This window comes from Polypterus senegalus, chromosome 4 (genome assembly GCF_016835505.1).
Source record: "Polypterus senegalus isolate Bchr_013 chromosome 4, ASM1683550v1, whole genome shotgun sequence".
NCBI lineage: Eukaryota > Metazoa > Chordata > Cladistia > Polypteriformes > Polypteridae > Polypterus > Polypterus senegalus.
The window spans coordinates 99431901-99451314 of NC_053157.1; the positions used below are offsets into that span (position 1 = coordinate 99431901).

At 40.2% G+C, this 19414-nt stretch overlaps 1 protein-coding gene across 2 annotated transcripts in view; it reads right to left on the bottom strand.

Moving 5' to 3' along the window:
- hgsnat (heparan-alpha-glucosaminide N-acetyltransferase) overlaps nt 1-19414 on the bottom strand; it is a 376297-nt gene that overhangs the window by 286430 nt on the left and 70453 nt on the right. For both annotated transcript variants that reach the window (XM_039751089.1, XM_039751090.1), the window contains exon 3: nt 16407-16528. In XM_039751089.1, the coding sequence (XP_039607023.1) occupies nt 16407-16528 (122 nt within the window). The remainder of the gene's footprint in view (nt 1-16406; nt 16529-19414) is intronic.

A 19414-nucleotide genomic window follows, 5' to 3' on the forward strand; every position in this document is an offset into this window, starting at 1 on the left:
GATGTGCGTTGACATCAGTCCAAAACATTGCAGGCCCGTTAGTGGAAAGCTCCTGTGCCATGGTTACAGAGGACTGCATGTCAACAAGTTCGAGTGTGAATTTCCCCTCATCAATGGAAGGGACCAGTTTCTTAGCTCTGGCGGATAAGTCCCTTTCTATTGCAACAGTGAACGGGTCTCTGACAAAAACGGCCAACTCTGTGGGCAGATCAAGTCCATCCAATCGACCAGCAAAGTTATTTTTCAACATCGCAATGTAATCAGTCATCACATCCGTGATTTGTGCGGGGGATGAGATGCATTTGCGGAGAGTCGGAAAATGCAGCATTCGGCCTGTGCTCAAATCATTTGCGAAAAGGTCCAGTTTAACTTGGAATGCGCGCATCTGTTCCACACGGTCAATGACAGTTTTGTCTCTGCCTTGTAGTCCCAAATTGAGATCGTTCAGGTGTTTGAATATCTCGCTCAGAAAGCAGGCATTGGCCATGAAGTCGTCGTCCACTATGCGACTCAAGTGCGTTTCTGCCTTTTTGCTTGCTGCCGCAGAGGAAAGTTATGATCTCTTCTCTGAGACGCAGAAACGCTCCAGTGCTTTGCCTTTGGACAGCCACCTCACGTCATTATGCAAAAGAAGGTCGTGGTGCTCAGCAGACATTTCTGACAGCAGCATGCGGAATAAGCGGTGTTGGAGGCTTGATGTGGAGCGAACAAAATTAATTATAGACATAACGCTGTCCATTGTCGTTTTGAACGACCCGCTTAGTTTTGCGCACAACACCGCCTGATGCACAATGCAGTGTAAGGAGATCAACTGAGGTGCAACAGCGGACCAACGTTTTGCCAAACCATTCACTTTCCCTTTCATGGACGGAGCCCCATCTGTCACAAGCATGCACACACGCTTCATATCCAGACCACTGTCTTTAAAAAAGGCGGAAATTTTCCCAAAGACTATATCGCCAGTTGTGTGTCCTTCTAACGACAGTAGGCCGAGCAGCTCCTCTCAGAAGCATTTGCCATCAAAAAAACTGACATATATGCACAACTGAACACTATCAGCTTTGTCTGTGGACTCATCTACTGCTATAGACATAGTATCAGCTTTCATCAGGTCTCCTAAAAGGGTTTCATACACATCTGCAGCAAGAATTTCAACCCTACAAATGTCTGAAGTATCTGACAGGTGTACGTTTTTTATAGCAGATACCACGCTCATTTTAATTTTATCGTCATTTACCACCTCATCCACGACAGCCAGCATACAGTCCTTCACGGTTTCAGTGTCTGTGAATGGCCTTTTCTTTTTTGCCAGTATCCAGGAAACACGAAGAGACGCTCTCTCTTGGGCTGTGAATGACCGCACCATGGTAGTACTGCTCCGGTTGAAAGATGCAATCAAACTGTACTTTTGCAGCCCTCTCTTGAGATCCCTCTGGAAAATTGGTGCGAAAAATGTGGTGTTTCTCAACATGATGCCTCCGCACATTGTAATCTTTAAATACTCCAACGCACTCATTACAAATTAAACACATCGGTTTGGCGTTTGGATGTGGTGGTAAAATAAACAAGTATTTGTCAGTCCAGGCAGGGTTAAACTTACGGTTTTCATTGGCAATTTTACGTTTCAGTGTTGAGAAAGACATACTGATAGTAATCTAAGCTACTACCGGCACACTCTGCATTGTTTGCGTGTTGCAGGCTACGTAATTTACGTAGGAATGCACATTTTTGGCGGGGCCATAGACATAATAAGTACTTTATATTTATATTAATATACTATATATTTATATTAATATAATATATATATATTAAATTATATTAAATAATTTGTGAATAATATATATTTATTTATTATCTATCGGCAGAACCACGGGCTGGGCCACTCGGAGGTTGATTCTGGGCCACATGTGGCCTGCGGGCCGCCAATTGAATAGCCCTGTTCTAAGCCATTTGCCAATATCGTCCCTTTTATGAAATCAACTGGGCAAACAAACTGAGGAAGCATTTACCATAAATTAAAAGACCCATTGTCCGAAGAAATCCGCGAACAAGCGAAAAATCCGTGATATAAATTTAGATATGCTTACAATTAAAATCCGCGAAGGTCGAAGCGCGATATAGCGAGGGATTACTATATATATATATATATAAACTGCTCGAAAAAATTAAAGGAACACTTTGAAAATACATCAGATCTCAATGGGAAAAAGAAATCCTCCTGGATATCTATACTGATATAGACTGGGTAATGTGTTAGGAACGAAAGGATGCCACATCGTTTGATGGAAATGAAAATGATCAACCTACAGAGCCCTGAATTCAAAGACGCCCCAAAAATCAGAGTGAAAAAATTACGTGGCAGGCTAGTCCATTTTGCCAAAATTTAATTGCAGCAACTCAAAATTGTACACAGCAATTTGTATGGCCCCTGTGTTCTTGTATACATGCCTGACAACATCGGTGCATGCTTCTAATGAGATGACAGATGGTGTTGTGGGGGATCTCCTCCCAGATCTGGACCAGGGCATCACTGAGCTCCTGGACAGTCTGAGGTGCAACCTGGTGGCATTGGATGGACCAAAACATAATGTCCCAGAGGTGTTCTATTGGATTTAGGTCAGGAAAGTGTGGTGGCCAGTCAATGGTATCAATTCCTTCATCCTCCAGGAACTGCCTGCATACTCTCACCACATGAGGCCAGGAATTGTCGTGCACCAGGAGCCACTGTACCAGCATAGGGTCTGACAATGGGTCCAAGGATTTCATCCTGATACCTAATGGCAGCCAAGGTGCCTTTGTCAAGCCTGTAGAGGTCTGTGTGACCCTCCATGGATATGCCTCCACAGACAATCATTAACCCACCACCAAACTGCTCATGCTGAATGATGTTACAGGCAGCATAATGTTCTCCATGGCTTCTCCAGACCCTTTCATTTCTGTCACGTGCTCCGGGTGAACCTGCTCTCATCTGTAAAAAGCACAGGGCACCAGTGGTGCATCTGCCAATTCTGGTATTCTGGCGAATGCCAATCGAGCTGCATGCTGCTGGGCAGTGAGCTCAGGGCCCATTAGAGGACATGGGGCCATTGGGTCACCCTCATGAAGTCTTTCTGGTTGTTTGGTCAGAGACATTCACACCAGTGGCCTGCTGGAGGTCATTTTGTAGGGCTCTGGCAGTGCTCATCCTGTTCCTCCTTGCCCAAAGGAGCAGATACTGGTCCTGCTGATGGGTTATGGACCTTCTATGGCCCTCTCCAGCTCTCCTAGAGTAACTGCTTGTCTCCTAGAATCTCCTCCATGCCCTTGAGACTGTGCAGGAGACACAGCAAACCTTCTGGCAATGACACGTATTGATGTGCCATCCTGGAGAAGTTGGACTACCTGTGCAACCTCTGTAGGGTCCAGGTATCGCCTCATGCTACCAGTAATGACACTGACTGTAGCCAAATGCAAAACTAGTGAAGAAACAGTCAGAAACGATGAGGAGGGAAAAATGTCAGTGGCCTCCACCTGTTAAACCATTCCTGTTTTGGGGGTCATCTCATTGTTGCCCCTCTAGTGCATCTGTTGTTAATTTCATTAACACCACTGCAGCTGAAACTGATTAACAACCCCCTCTGCTACTTAACTGACCAGATTAATATCCCAGAAGTTTCATTGACTTTATGCTATACTCTGATTAAAAAGTGTTCCTTTAATTCTTTTGAGCAGTATATATATATATATATATATATATATATATATATATACACAGTAATCCTCGCTATATCGTGCTTCGACTTTCACGGCTTCACTCTATCGCGGATTTTAAATGTAAGCACATCTAAATATATATCACAGATTTTTTGCTGGTTCACGCTTTCTGCGGACAATGGGTCTTTAATTTAGTTTACAGCTTCCTCAGTTTGATTGCCCAGTTGATTTCATACAAGGGACGCTATTGGCGGATGGCTTAGAAGCTACCCAATCAGAGCATGTATTACATATTAACTAAAACTCCTCAATGCTAAAAGATATGCTTCCCGCGTGGCGCTTGTTTTGTTTGCTTCTCTCCGTCTCTCTCTGTCTGACGGAGGGGGTGTGAGCAGAGGGGGCTGTTTACACAGTGGCTGTTTGCCTAGAAGATAGGACGCTCCTCTACAAAATGCCGCTTTATCGCGGTGCTTCTGTATACTTAAAAGTACGTATTGATTTTTTGATTGTTTCCTTTTCTTAGCAAGCGCTGCTCCTTTGAAGATAAGATATGTTTGCATTCTTTTAATTGTGAGAAAGAACTGCCATCTCTGTCTTGTAATGAAGCACAGTTTAAACGTTTGACTAAAGGGTGTTATTTCATGTCTAGAGGGCTCTAATAATGTTAACAGTGTGGGAGAGTTTATAAGGGCTTAAAATATATAAAAAATAACCATACAAACATATGGTTTCTACTTCGCGGAAATTCATTTATCGCGGCAGAGTCTGGAACGGATTAACCGCGATAAACGAGGGTTGACTGTATACACACACACACACATACAGTGGAACCTCGGTTCATGAACGTCTCAGTACACGTTTTTGGTTTATGACCAAAAAGCTCACCAAACTTTTGCCTCGGTTCATGACCACACAGTCGGTATACGAACAAGCCAGTTTCCGTTTCAGTTTGTACATGTTCAGTCTCTCCCTGTGCAGCAAAAGAGAGAGAGAGAGAGAGAGAGTGTGAAAGAGCGCGACACACACACACACACACACACACACAGAGGCAGCGTGAGAAAGAGACACAGACACACAGGCAGCGCGAGAGAGACAGCTACACACACACACACAGGCAGCGTGAGAGAGAGACACACACACACACGAGAGAGAGAGCTGGAAGCATAAGGTAGAGAATGCAGTTAAAGAATACACTGGGCTTGATTTTGTTTTCACTTCTGTTTCCATTGATTGGTTCGTAGCGTGCATTGTTGCAATTTTATTTTTCTTGGTGGTTTATTAAATTACGGATTTTTTCAAATGTTAATTTTTTTCCCTGTGCTTAAAACTCATTAAAAAAAAAAGTGCTTTTAGCCAGTGGTTGGTAGCGCTATAGCGCGAACTATTGCAGTGTTAGTTTTCTCTGTTGTTCATGGTTTTCTCAGTGTTATTCAATGTTTTTACATTAAGTTTACTATTACACTGTGCATTCTATGGTTTAATTAACTACATTTCTGCTTAAAAAAAATATATATATTTACATACAGTCCGTATGGTCTGGAACAGATTAATTGTATTTACATACAATCCTAAGGGGGGAAAATTGCTTCGGCTCACGACCAAATCGGTTTATGACCAGTTTTGGAACGAATTATGGTTGTGAACCGAGGTTCCACTGTGTGTGTGTGTGTGTGTGTATGTATATATATATATATATATATATATATATATATATATAATATATACAGTACACTACCAAGTAGTGTGTTAAAGAAGTTATGAAAAAGAAAAGGAAACATTTTAAAAATAACGTAACATGATTGTCAATGTAATAGTTTTGTGACTGTTATGAGTATTGATATCATCAAGGATTTGATTATCATTATTTCTTTCAATCAGGATCGTATTTGGAGGATGTGTTGTGTATAAGTTATATTCCGTGTTTGTCAACCGTTGTAAAGATAACAGGTTTTTTATTCATTGAAGTGTTCACTACCCAAATCGGTACTCGTGAATCTAAGATGTTTAACAGGCATTCCCAGTATTAAGTTGTGGATTTCCTGCTAATATTTAGCGGCAGCATGTCTATGAACTTAATTTAAATTTAAGCTTTACACCTTGCTTCCCTATTGATATGTCTACAAAGGCTTTTTCAGCTTCAGAGGGTTGTTCCTTTCTTACTGCATCAATAAACACCTTGTCTTCCTCTTTTTCTGAGACATCACACACTGCATGCACAGGTTTACCTTTCCCAGTCCTGCAAACTTTAGCGAAGTGGTTCAATTTACCACATTTTTTACACTGTCTTCCTTTAGCTGGACATTGACTTTCCCACCGTGTGCTTTGTTTCCGCAGTAGCTGCACTTATGAATATGCTTGTATGCGTCACTCGCTTCATATTCTTTTGCTGCCTTCTCAATTGTGTAATGCATTTTTCGTTCAGCGCTCTTTGGAGCTTTTGCTTGTTGTCTGCGTACTGCGTTCACAGTCAGTTCACGTGAGCCACTCAGAGTACATGCATCGAAGGTTCTCAGCTGTGCTTGTGCTATCTCGTGCGATCTTGCGATGTCCACGGCTTTATTTAATGTTAGCTCAGACCCAGCACTTAACTGAACTTTATTTATTACAGCTCTGACATTCACGGCATCGGTGCTCTAAATTAACTTCCATAATCAGGGCTCGCAAATTTTAAAATCCCTGGTAGCCCTTCGGGCAGGCAATCTTAAGTTTTTGGTAGCCCAAAATAAATTTAAGTAGCCCGAATAAAAGAGATTATTTTTAATGTATAATAGTGTAAAGGAAACAAAACATCAATCAAAAATTGTTAAAACACAAATTGCAACAACTGTATAAAAATTACAATAATCAACTTAAATATTTAGTTCTAACTGAACAGAAATTTCTATGAACTTGTAAGAACTGTTTAGAACATGAATCAGTCTGTGTCAGATTCTGAATCTGAAATTTCCTCTGAAGTCACGGATGAGAAAATGCCACTCGACGTTAAGGCCATAGCTCCTCCATCAGCTTTCTCTTCCTGTGCATCGGCCTCCATTTCACTGCTCTGTGTTATTGTCGGGGTTTTATGATCCAGGTGTCTTGAAACTTTTCCAGAAAACATCCAGAAACGAATTCACTTTTCAGGGCAAAAAGATTCAACTGTTTCCCCATTAATGGAGAGTTGCATGCAGTCATTCAGTGTTTCTTGAAGTACAGAGGTACAATGTGTTGTCTTCACTAGGTTCATGCAAGAAAATCCTCTCTCACAGATGGCTGTTGATGGACTAAGTGTCAGCATTAATTTCACCAGCAACAAGATATGAGAAGTGTTCTGCATTCTCAGAGAGCAGATCTCTGTACAAGCAATCTACCTTGCTACCCTGGTGTTCTGCAAGCCACATTTTTAGATCCATCCATTCTTGTGGAATTTTCTCTTTCTCTTCCTCATCTAGCAAGCTGGCAAAATGTGTAACAAGATAATCCACCTCTTCATCCCATAATTTGCCAGCATCTGCTCTGGGGTAGGGAAGAGTGGAAGGGTCAAAAACCTTGAAACAAGAGAGATGCTTTTCATGCATTTTTAAATCTGTTGCCAATGTACTTGACTGTGTTGTCAATAATCACCAAAGGTGTCTTTGTCTGTGCCCTCATCTCTTCTAGCAGGTCGCTGAATTTTTGTGAGCTGAGTTCCATAGTAGCAAATGCTATCATCCTCGTTCGCTGTGAACTTTGTCCCAAGGTTTTCTGGTATTCACCTGGTTTTGTTTTTAGGCTGAGTAAGCGTGATCTGGTGCTCTCAACTAACTGATTTATTCGTGTGATGTTTAGGTTACCATGCTGAAAATCAGTACAGCACTTGGATAAGATGGTACTGTAGTCCAACATGAAATGCAGGAAGCAAACAAATTTCTCAGTCTTCATCTCCTGCACCACCCCCTTAGCGTTGGCTGCATCCTCGGACTTGACATCACTTCCTCCTGCCATGTTCTCCATATGAACAACAGTGGGAGTGTAATTTTATTCCACAGCCTTCAGACATCTCAGCCGGCTTAGAAGCCACCGTGTGCTCTTCAGGCCACTGAAATGTGCCAGTTTCTCATTTAGCACTTCACTTATTTCTGTCAGTTCTCTTCGCTTCTTTGGGGAATAGTAGTACATCTTAAAGATGGTTTTCAGTGTATCTTCAAATTTCACCAGGTACTCACAGCCTTTCACGCTATCCAGCATAGCTAGCTCTAATTTGTGTGTCACACAGTGGATTGTTATGATGTGGGGTATCCTCTGTTTCAGTCTCCCAGCTACTCCTGTTTTCTCACCCATCCTCACTGCAGCACCATCAAAATTTGCACACACTACTTTCTTTTTCCATGTGTCTTCTCTGATACCCATGGTTTTCATTGCTTCATCAATAGCCTCTAAAATACCTGCAGCATTTGCAGACTTGACTGGCTAACATTTGATCATTTATGTGGATATGTCACCATTATTTCTCACATACCTGACATGAACCAACCCCTGTTCTATTATACCAGTGTCTGTACTGCCATCTGCAAGAATGGATAAGAACCTGCTTTCTTGAATTTCCTTTTCGATCTGGTCTCTTGAAGTTTGTGCTATTGCTCCAATAAACTCTCTGCAAGCATGGTAATTGAGTAAGTGGAACCAAGATTTAGGCCATTTGCTTTTTGAAGTTTGCAAAGACTGCTAAATTTTGCCTATGGTAGTTCACTCTTTGCAACATAGTACACTGTTTTAAACAACTTTTTCAGGACTTCTTGTTGTGCTTGGTTTATTTTTAGTATGTTTTTTGCAATTGGTGTTTGTTCTGGGAAAGATGCTGCAGACTGAGCACAAATGCATTTCTTGTGATGCAGAGATTTCTCATGGGTTCTGATGGGGTCTTTCCCAAAATTACTGGTCCCAGTAACAAAGGCACTTGTTGAGTCAGAAATCAAGGGAAACTCACGACACACCTGGCAGAACATTATGTTATTTAGCTTGTCATATTCCAGCCACAGAAACTCTTTTGTCCATGAAACCAAAAAGCTGCGCTTTCTTTTTGCCTCATAGTCTGATTTGTCATAACTTTTCCTCTTTGTGGTAGGCTTTTCTTTGGCTGTCTTTTCTTCACCCTGACCTGTCTTATTTGGCTCAGCAGAACTAAAACACAGTGGAACCTCAGTTCACGACCATCTCAGTTCACGACCAAAAAGTTTGCCAAACTTTTGCCTCAGTTCACAACCACACACTCGGTATACGAACAAGCCAGTTTCCCTTTCGGTTAGTGCACGCGTGTTGCATTGTTCTCGGTCAGACTGCCTGCCTGCCTGCCACTGAGAGAGAGAGAGAGAGGCTCCCTGTTCATTGTTCTCAGTCAGACGTGCATGCTTTACCTGCACTCTCTTTGTGCTCTACAGTATTTTGTGTGCTTTTGCAGTTAACTATGGCTTCTAAGCAAGTGAAGAGTGGTGAGAAGAAAGTTTTGAAGAAAACTCAAATCAAAGTAAAGAAAGAAATTATTGAAAAGTTTGAGCGTGGCGTTAGTTTTACTGATATTGCTGCCAAGTACAAGAAGTCAAAATCTACGATTTCGACTATTCTAAAGCAGAAAGAATCTATTAAAGCAGCTGATATTGCAAAAGGAGTTACAGCGTTAACCAGGCAGAGGCTTCAAGTGCTGGAAGAGGTGGAAAAACTGTTTACCAGTTTACTTATTTACCAATTTGAGAACCCTCGTGCCTTCAAGCAGCACAATGTAAACAAAGCCAGACTGCCAGTAATATGGAGGGCAAACACGAAGGGTTGAGTCACAAGAACTTTCTTTTTGGAATGGCTGCATGAGGCTTTCGCTCCCACCAGCTAAACAGCTAAAAACACCAGAAACCCAAGAAATTACAAGATAGAAAACACCTGAAGGAAAACACTTCATGCCAGAACTCGACTCATGCAAGGTTAGTTTTCTTGGTGGTTTTTGTATTATGGATTTTTCAAAAGTAAATTTTTCAGTTCAGTAGCGCAAATTGTTGCAATGTTACTTTTCTCTTTTTTCAAATGTTCCTTTTTTTCCGCTGTGCTTAAAACTCATTTTAAAAGAAGTGTTTACAGCGATCGGGCTGTAAGGCTAAAATAGCGTGATCTTTTTACTTTTTTGGATGCTTGTGGTTGGTTTTTAAATTAAAGTTTGGATTTGTTCTAATGTTCCCCTCAGTTCAGAGAGAGAGAGGACGTGATGCTGATGGGGGAGAGCGGGTGTGTGCGCACTACAGAGAGAGAAAGTGAGCGCGTGCTGCTGACGGGTGTGTGTGTGTGCTACAAAGAAAGAGAGAGCATGAGCGAGCGCGTGCCGCTGACAGTGGTTGTGCTACACAGAGAGAGAGAGCCCGAGCCTGCTCGAATAGCTGAGCAGGGAGCCTGGGTGTTTTGTGTCAATGTTATTCAATGTTTTTACATTAGTTTACACTGTGCATTCTATGGTGTAATTAACTATATTTGTGCTTAATCTTTATGTATATTTACATATTTACATACAGTTTGTACAGTCTGGAACGGATTAATTGTATTTACATACAATCCTATGGGGGAAATTGCTTTGGTTCACGACCAACTCGGTTTACAACCAGAGTTTTGGAACGAATTATGGTCGTGAACCGAGGTTCTACTGTACCTGCGTAAATCCATCTATTTTTACACACACAACGGTCAGCAATGTAAATTCTCTGCGCAATCAACCTCTATCACATATTTAAGCTTGCTGCGGTAGATTTCACTTGTCATGTTTGAATAATAAGCTAATAAGTGATAAGGCGATGTCAGAGGAATTTGTGCGCAATTAATCTGTCACAGACCAATCAGTACTGCCGCTCTCTATACACAGTTCGCGCGATCACAAAGTGCAAGTAAAAAGCAAGCGCGAATTCAAACACGATTTCAATATTTCACATATTGACAGTGGCTAATCGATGCCCGAAAATGACAATTACCCAGCATTGCGAAAGAATGCAAAAACATTGACATATTATTCGTTCCTATGATAGCCCGACAGGCAGGGCTGAGACAGATTTTGGTAGCCCGACTGGAAGACACAATAGCCCCGGGATGTCGGGCTAGCGATTTTGCGAACCCTGATATTAATAGTAACCTTGAGGTCCCTTTTTCTGATGCCTTCCTGATGACATAGGTGCCTAAACCATGCCTGATAATATATTTCAATGACATATAAATATTACAGTGATCACCTCGATACACATGTCACCACCCAAAATCGCTACTCGTGAATCTAAGATGTTTAATAGGCATTCCCGGTACAGTGTAACCTAGGTTCACAACCATAATTTGTTCCAAAACTCTGTTCGTAAACCGATTTGGTCGTAAACCGAAGCAATTTCCCCCATAGGATTGTATGTAAATACATACAAATATATACATTTTTAGTTTTTAAGCACAAATAGAATTATACCACAGAATGCACAGCGTAATAGTTAACTTAATGTAAAAACCTTGAACAACACTGAGAAAACCTTGAACAACAGAGAAAACTAACACTGCAATAGTTTGCGCTATAGCGCTACCAACCGCTGGCTAAAAACACTTTTTTTAATGAGTTTTAAGCACAGAGAAAAAGATGAACATTTGAAAAAATGCATAATTTAATAAACCACCTAGAAAAATAACATTGCAACAATGCACGCTACGAACAGATCGCTGGAAACAGAAGTGAAAACAAAATCAAGACCAGTGCATTCTTAAACTGCCTTCCTACCTTAATGTGTCCAGCTCTCTCTCGTTCTGCCTGTGTATCTGCGTCCATCTCTCACGCTGCCTCTGTGTGTGTGTGTGTGTGTCACACTCTCTCTCTCACGCTGCCTGCGTGTGTGTGTGTGTCGCGCTCTCTCCTCTTGCTCGCTGCACACGAAATGTACAGGGAGATACTGAACATGTACAAACCGAAAGGGAAACTGGCTTGTTCGTATACCGAGTGTGTGGTCGCGAATATTTAGCGGCTGTGTGTCTATGGGCAGGCAGTCAATTACATTGGAAGCGTGTCGATTTCCGCAGTAGCTGCACTTATGAAAATGCTAAGCATTGTCCTTCACCCGCGAATATTTACCTTATATGGTGTGGAGAATGGCCAGCCGTTTATCCCGGCCAATACCCCCAAGCCGCCAGGTGGAGCCCTCCTTGCAGCATGGAGGTCCCCAGAAGACCAGCAGGGCATTATGGACAATGGAGTTTTCATGCACAGCCCTGCTCGATGCCATGGGGGCCACTAGGAGACGCTGCAGGGAGGAGTAATGGATATTTTCCCCACGCCCCAGAAGCACACCTGGACTTGTACCTGACCCGGAAGTGATTGAGAGCCAAATGAACTGGGGATTAGGAACACTTCCGGGTCAGGAGCTGAGTTGGGAGGCAGGGTGGCTAAGCGTCTGGGAGTGGAGGATTGGCTTATTGATTATTGTTTTAGGATTATTGGAGAATTGTAGAGAGGAGTGTGCTTTGTGCACTTTATTATTATAATAAATAATTATTTGGACTTTTATCTGGTGTCTGACTTGTGGTCCGAGTGTACAAGGGTGCGAGAAAACCCCAATTCTGTCACAATTGGCGTAGCCTCGGCAGGATTCTCTGGCCGTCAGTCAAGACACGCAGAAAACTCGGCAACAACCCTATTTTCAAGTCTGTAATGGGGAAGAAGACGACAAAGCAGAGCGCCAGCAACAGCGGAGGTCTAGCGCTCGACATTGCCTGCGCTCAAGATGAGCCATGGAGCAGCTATGCGTTTCGGGAGAGATTTCCGGAGGAGGACGTCTCCGACGAGGTATGTGCTGGGAATGTACTTTGCAATCTTTTTAATTTAACATATGATGTCCCAAGTACATACCTCCCAGATGTCCATCCGAAGGCTCTGCGGGAGGCATAAGACAAACCCGAAGGCAATGGCGTGCTCTCATTCAGGCAAACGAGTAACCCGAAGGACTTCCGCATTACGGGTGCTGGCGAGGGACATGTGACCTACCATGAAGGATTCACTGTGTAAAAGACTTTGAATCAGTTTTTTTCTTTAAATTGTCTGGGAGACAATATACGGGGACGGTCCCCAAAACTTTGTTTTGTCAAGTGTGAAGTATTATTCTATTACAATGGGCAGGCACTCAATTACGTGGGAGGCGTGATGACGTGGGACGCAACTCTGCCTCACACGGTGACCGACCTGCAGGCTATGGCCATATACAGTATATGGACGAAAGTAGGTTCCAGTTATGACCATTACGCGTAGAATTTCGAAATGAAACCTGCTTAACTTTTGTAAGTAAGCTGTGTTATGGTGTATAAAATCTGTACATTTTGGTTTCCATTATATTTTGTTCAAGACAAGACAACAGATGAACTAAGACAAATTAAACCAGGTTTTCTTCCCTCACACCTTACTTTTTGTTCATATCTTAGTGCTAATTTGGTTTACAGCCTGGGAAAGAAGGCTGAACTGATACCTCAGGCTATTGATAACTTTATGGATGGACATCTGGAACAACAGTTTGGTTTACAGCCTAGGACAGGAAGAACTACTGATACCTCAAAGGACAACAAAGGTTTTTTTTTGTGGGAAAACGGACAGTGAATTAATTCATCAATCATTTTGACACCCAGTCAATCATGTGCATGTGTTGTGAAACCAAGGCATGACATTTCATAATAAATATGCCTTGGTTTGAAAAGCAAGATAGAGAGAAGCAAAGAGAGAAGCAAGAAGAAGGAGAAGAAGGAGAAGAAGAAGAGGAACGGACGAAGAGGGCATTGGTCGTCAGAAAGGCATCATGAACATCGATTGCTAAATCAAACGCCTCCCTGGGATATTCATCCTTGTCATCTGTAACTTTTTCGTAAGCTTTTTCTAAAGACTATATATTCAGACTTTCCTATCAGTACCTATTTTCTAGTATTCTTTGTTCCAGTGGTATTATTATTATTCTTGTAATAAATACCATGCTGCTTTTAACTTTCAAAGCTTTGTCTTAATGTCTAGAGTGATTGAAGTAATAAGTTAGACTTCTTTGAGCACCTGGTGACAGATGGATTTTTTGCCATTATTTCTGTGCTGCGAGGTTTATAAGGCTGAGAGTGAGAGCGCTACTCAATAGAAGGGAGAAATATGATAAAGAAGGTTTTCTTGGCTGATAAATGGCCTATAGTCAAGAGTGCCGAGTCTTTGTATGTTTAAATGTATTCTTGTAGACCAAAAGCAATATTTAGGTCTGAGATATCACTAAAACATCGTATGTTGTTCGTGCCAAAATTAAGTCTCTTGAAGTGCTGAATGACAGGCTGTTATTCCTATAGCACTTGTGTGGTTTAATGTGCTAAGGGTTAATCAGCGTGTGTGTGTGTCATTCATGGGGCACTGTTGTGGTTAGGGTCTGTGTGTGTGTTTATCTGAGTGTGTTCATCTTAAAGTGCAACAGTACACCAACCCGATAACGAACTTGACGAGAACACTTACCCTTGAGGAAACAGGTAAAGGGCAAGTAGAGGGAAATACCACGGTAATACAAAGTACAAGCTGTAAGGAATGAGCCTGCCAAATTTCAACCTTCCACCTACATGGGAAGTTGGAGAATTAGTGATGAGTGAGTGTGTCAGTCAGTGAGGGCTTTTATACACATATACAGTGCATCCGGAAAGTATTCAAAGCGCATCACTTTTTCCACATTTTGTTATGTTACAGCTTTATTCCAAAATGGATTAAATTCATTTTTTCCTCAGAATTCTACACACAACACCCCATAATGACAACGTGAAAAAAGTTTAGGTGTGATGCGCTGTGAATACTTTCTGGATACACTGTATGTCCTGTTGATTTAGTATGCGTATAGATCAGTGATCTTGAGTCCTTTCTTCTGACAGTGTTGCGATGTTCCTGTATACGTGTTGCGATTCTTTTTGGATGTTTGTCCTATGTATACCGCTGGACAAGAATTGCATGGAATGCTACAAACTGCATTTGTGTTTCTGCTGTCGATTTCTTGTTTTTAGCATTAAAGAGGGCCGTGCGCAGATTGTTTGTGGGTTTGTGTGCTATTCTGACGCCTGACTCGGCCAGGATGTGTGCTGCACCTTCAGACACCTTGTGGTGATAAGGAAGTGTGTACCAAGTGGGGTGGGGGTTCTGGTTCAAGTCAATTGTTTGCAGAGTTTTTTTGCAGTCTTCTGTGTAAGCTTCGATTAATGAAGAGTCCACACCCATTTTAATACCAAGGAGACAAAAATGAAAGAAAGACGCCATCTCTTCCGTCTTTTCACTTCAAACGGATACTAGAAGACGCCAAAAAACTCAGCAAACAACCGTTTGCTATATACACATACATTTTTTTCCATTTTTTCCATTTCATCATAGTACATAAAATCTTTTTTGTTTGTCAGGTCCTCTTTACACATAAGACAAAATCAAATCTATTGGGGCTAGTCAAAAACTGGTTGCATTGAGTTCCTGGGGATGTCAGACTACATGATCTGATACCATGGTTGAGCACTGTGACGGTTGCCAACTCACTAGTAAATTCAGTCAGTGACTGAAAAATCGCTGGATATGTCACATAAAAGGTGACAAAAAGTTAACTGGAAGCTCTCTGCAAGTGAACCTCAAAGATCAGTGCTGGGCACTCTTCTCTATGTACATTTTTGGTCACTTATTTCTTCTCTCAACTTCTCTAACCTAACCAAATACTAGCAAAACAATACCCATAATTTGAGCTGGATCTTTGAAGCCTCTGGTTTTGGTGCAGTTCTACAGCTGCTTTCTGCTACTTCATCAGTCATCATCACTGAATGAACATCACCTTAGACTTAACATCTTGAAGCCCAATGCTATACACATCCCTTCTGCTTCTCCATTCACAAATCATGTGTTTAAGTTCCATCCTTCATGACGTCACATTCTTGCTAGTGATCATGGATGATTCTCTCTCTTTGTGTTTTTTTTTTTTTTAATTCATAGCATACAACCTTTTCTTTCTACCAATTACACTCATTTTTCAGAATCTTTTAATTTCTTGGATATGTTACTACAACTTTGTATTACGTGGGGCTTCTAGTGACAGTTATCCAGTCTCTTGAAGTAATCCAGAATGCAGCTATGAGACAGTATTCTATTCCTCTCTTTTACCACATTACACCTGTCTTTCATTCTCTCAATTGGCATCTACTAGTAGAAAAACTCAAGTTCAAAACACCTTACTTGACCTACTGCATGACTCATTGCATGGTTCTGCTCTTCAATACCACTTGTACTCTTCATATGTCCCTATTAGAAGTCTCCAGGTTGTTTCAGCCTGTTGGCTGACAAGATTTACCTCGACTCTTCATCCAGTGTTCTCAGTTCTTCCTTTTAGGCTGTTGAAGAAAACTCCAGTTGTCTTAAAAACTACTTTTATTCTACTAATGTTCAGGAACTTCTCAAAGGCACAACTCTTTACAAAGTACTACTTAGGTTTTTTATCCACCTGCTCTTCTCTGCAGTTGTAATAATCCATTCAACAGCTTCAGTACTAAGTTTTAGTTTGTCAGTCGCATGAAGATCTATATTTTTGCTATCTACTTACATTTTTCATTTGTTGCTCCTTGTCAATTTTGCACTTTCTAATCAGTCAAACAGTATATATGATGAGACCTTTGATAAGCCGCCTTAATTAAAAGCATCAGCTAAATAAAGAACAATAATAAATAATAATAAATTTTACCTGCACAACTCAATATGGCTCTTGGTGCTGTTCACTTGCAAAGTTACAGGGTATGTAGTACTGATAGTGAAGACTGTAGAAGCTGGTCCCGAATCAATATGCCCCAATTTTAGAAAAAGGCACTATTTAAACAATAAAAATAATAAGAAAATGATTAAATTAAAAAAATATATTGTTATAATGATATTTCTCTTCCATTTATAAGACAAAAGAAATATTATCATCAAGAGATTTTAATGTTAACATGAATTTCTCAACATACTGCAGCTTACTTCCTTTTCAGACAACTTTACACAAATACTACTGGAAGGTCATGAAGATGCAAGTTTACGTTACATTACTTAAAAAGATATTAGGTTAATTCAATCTCTCTCTCTCTGATTTAACAGTCATGTGAAAAGTGTTCTTTATTTGCCTTTTATTATGTTATAACTAGTCTATACATTATATAAATAATTCTGAAAGTTTAAAAAAAAAAAAAGATAACATGAAATGATTTACTTAAGTGCCCAAATTTAATTTTTGTCAGAAAGGGGCATTCACCCCTAATGTAACAAAAATAGAGGAGGGGCCTTTATTGACATAAATGGGAATTGTACCATTTGTTTTAGAAAGAGTGAAACATAATTATCAGACTGCTAAATACATCGTTTTTACATACTAAACTTCTTTATTCTAATTCTCTTTTCAGAAATTAAAAAATAAATCATGGTTAATACTGCAAAAACAGAAACCAAACATCTTAAGATCAATAACGAATAATAAAAGAACCAGCACGCAATAATGATTCACAACACTTAACAAAATCTTTTACGTTACTTGTTCAAAGATGCTTTTGTTTTAAACACTTGAATTACCAAAGTCTACGAAAAACTCGTAAATCCGTCCCACCTTAAATCCCTTCGCACCACTCTGTCAGCGTCTTTTGTCTTTTAAATGTGTTGATAAGCAGCAAGCAGCCTGCTCTCACATCCCCCACTGCCACACAAAGTTTTCTCAGCTCAAGTCTGTTTACCTGCGAGTCAGTTGGTTAGAGTTGTATAGACTTGAGTAAATAGTATATTGTCATTTTGAACATATGCATTTCATGTGTATTCCGTGTCTACAACAATCTAAACATCATTAAAACAGAAATGTTTTTCATGTTTTAGCAATAATTGACAAAATGCAGACATGACGCATATAATGTGTGAAGCCTGAAGTCCAAATATCAAATAAACACTTTCACAAAAGGTACAGGTATAACAAAACAAGTGCCCTTTTATTCAAGAATATAACTGCAGAAAAAGAACCCGCGTTAGGGTGTGACACGGACGCGTTTTTAATCTGACTGGTTTGGTGGCATAACGTTAACAGCTGCTGACTGGTGATCAAAGGGTATCGAGTTCAATCCCACACAACTCTGTTTTGAGAAGTGAACTGCTCTTATTCATCCTGTTTTAAAATAGAAAAATACATTTGATTTGAGTCTTTAACAGCCGATGTAAATGTATGGTACTTTTTTTTTTTTTTTAAATTAATAATGACCTTCTCTTAACAGGAGACTGGAACATTGTTTCCAGTGTTTTAACCAACTTTCTGCTGTAGTCATGGACACCTCAGTGTCTTGAAAAATCCACTTAAACACAATAGCAAATACAAAGAGTCTTTACTAATTGATTTATAGCAATAAAGCAATACAATTTCAAAAAACATGACTAACTGCCTCTGTCAGACAAAGCTGTGCAAACACATTAGATACAGTATAGGGGTACCTCACTAAATGAGTCCAAAAAGTGCTGTCTGCAATTTTAATAATTATGTTCACTGGTTTTTTTTGAGCTGCAATGATTCCTTCAAAACAGTCAAGTAAGCTTGGTATCACCTACTAAACCTTTTGAACCTTCTGTCTATGCCCTTTTGCTGCCTTTTCATATAACACTGCTCTTTATTATCTTTCTCTTCTTTTGGCAACAATATAATTGTCAGTAACTGCCACCATGTATGTAGTACTGTATCCCATGCACTCACAATCCCCAGGCTCTGAATGCAGCTGTAGAAGATGTTTCAGTATCTCTGTTGTTAAAGCAGCATCATGACCTGATATCAGCCTCTTGGATTTCTGGCTAGTGTGCAAGTGCTGAACATGGTGTATAAAGCAGCTCATTTCATAAGCAGTGTAGCATAACTTAAATAAAAAAAGAATAGGCACTGAAATTTTTTCAACTGCTACAATTGCTACTTGCTTTCTTAAACCTCCTTAATGTTGCATTTTACTCCAAAAAAACACGTAAAAAGTGCTGCATTTTTTTGGCATGAAAAATTACATATTTATTAAATCTCAAAAGTATAATTAAACAGATAATAGTAAAGATGAATCAAAATAATATGAAATAAACAATATCAAAAATAATACTACTATTACTAATGATGCCAAAACAGTATATAATCTCAAAATGATCCTTTCAGTGGTAAATTTTAAAGCACGATGAAAGACACAATCCAACATCATCGGGACAGTAATAGTGTGCTTCTTCTTGGATTTTCTTTCGGATTTATTAGTTTTTGAACAGCACACTGCACAGATACATGTTGGATTCTGTTTTTTCTGTTGGTGGTATATAATCAATAAAATGTCTACCAATAAGACACTCTGGAATTGATCCGCAATGTGCTGGGTCGACTGCATCTCTTTAGCAGTAGTGTGAACAGTGGATGTGCAGGCAATGATTTGTTCTACAGGCTGGCATGTAAAGTTTGCATGAGATACAGTTTTGCCAGCTTCCTCTATGAAAAAAAATGAATGCACTCCAAAATGTACTATTCCACCAGATGACCAAATATCTTTTTGTAATATTTCTTTTGTTGCTTCTGTATAAAGGGATAAAGAGTAAATTCTTTATCCACACGAACTGTAGCTGCATTATGTACAGTGCTAAAGAAGACAAAAATCTTTCTTGTCCTTCCATTTTACCACAAGCATTATACTCTTTGCCAAGTTACTAGCGCACCTCACTGTAATTTAGCTC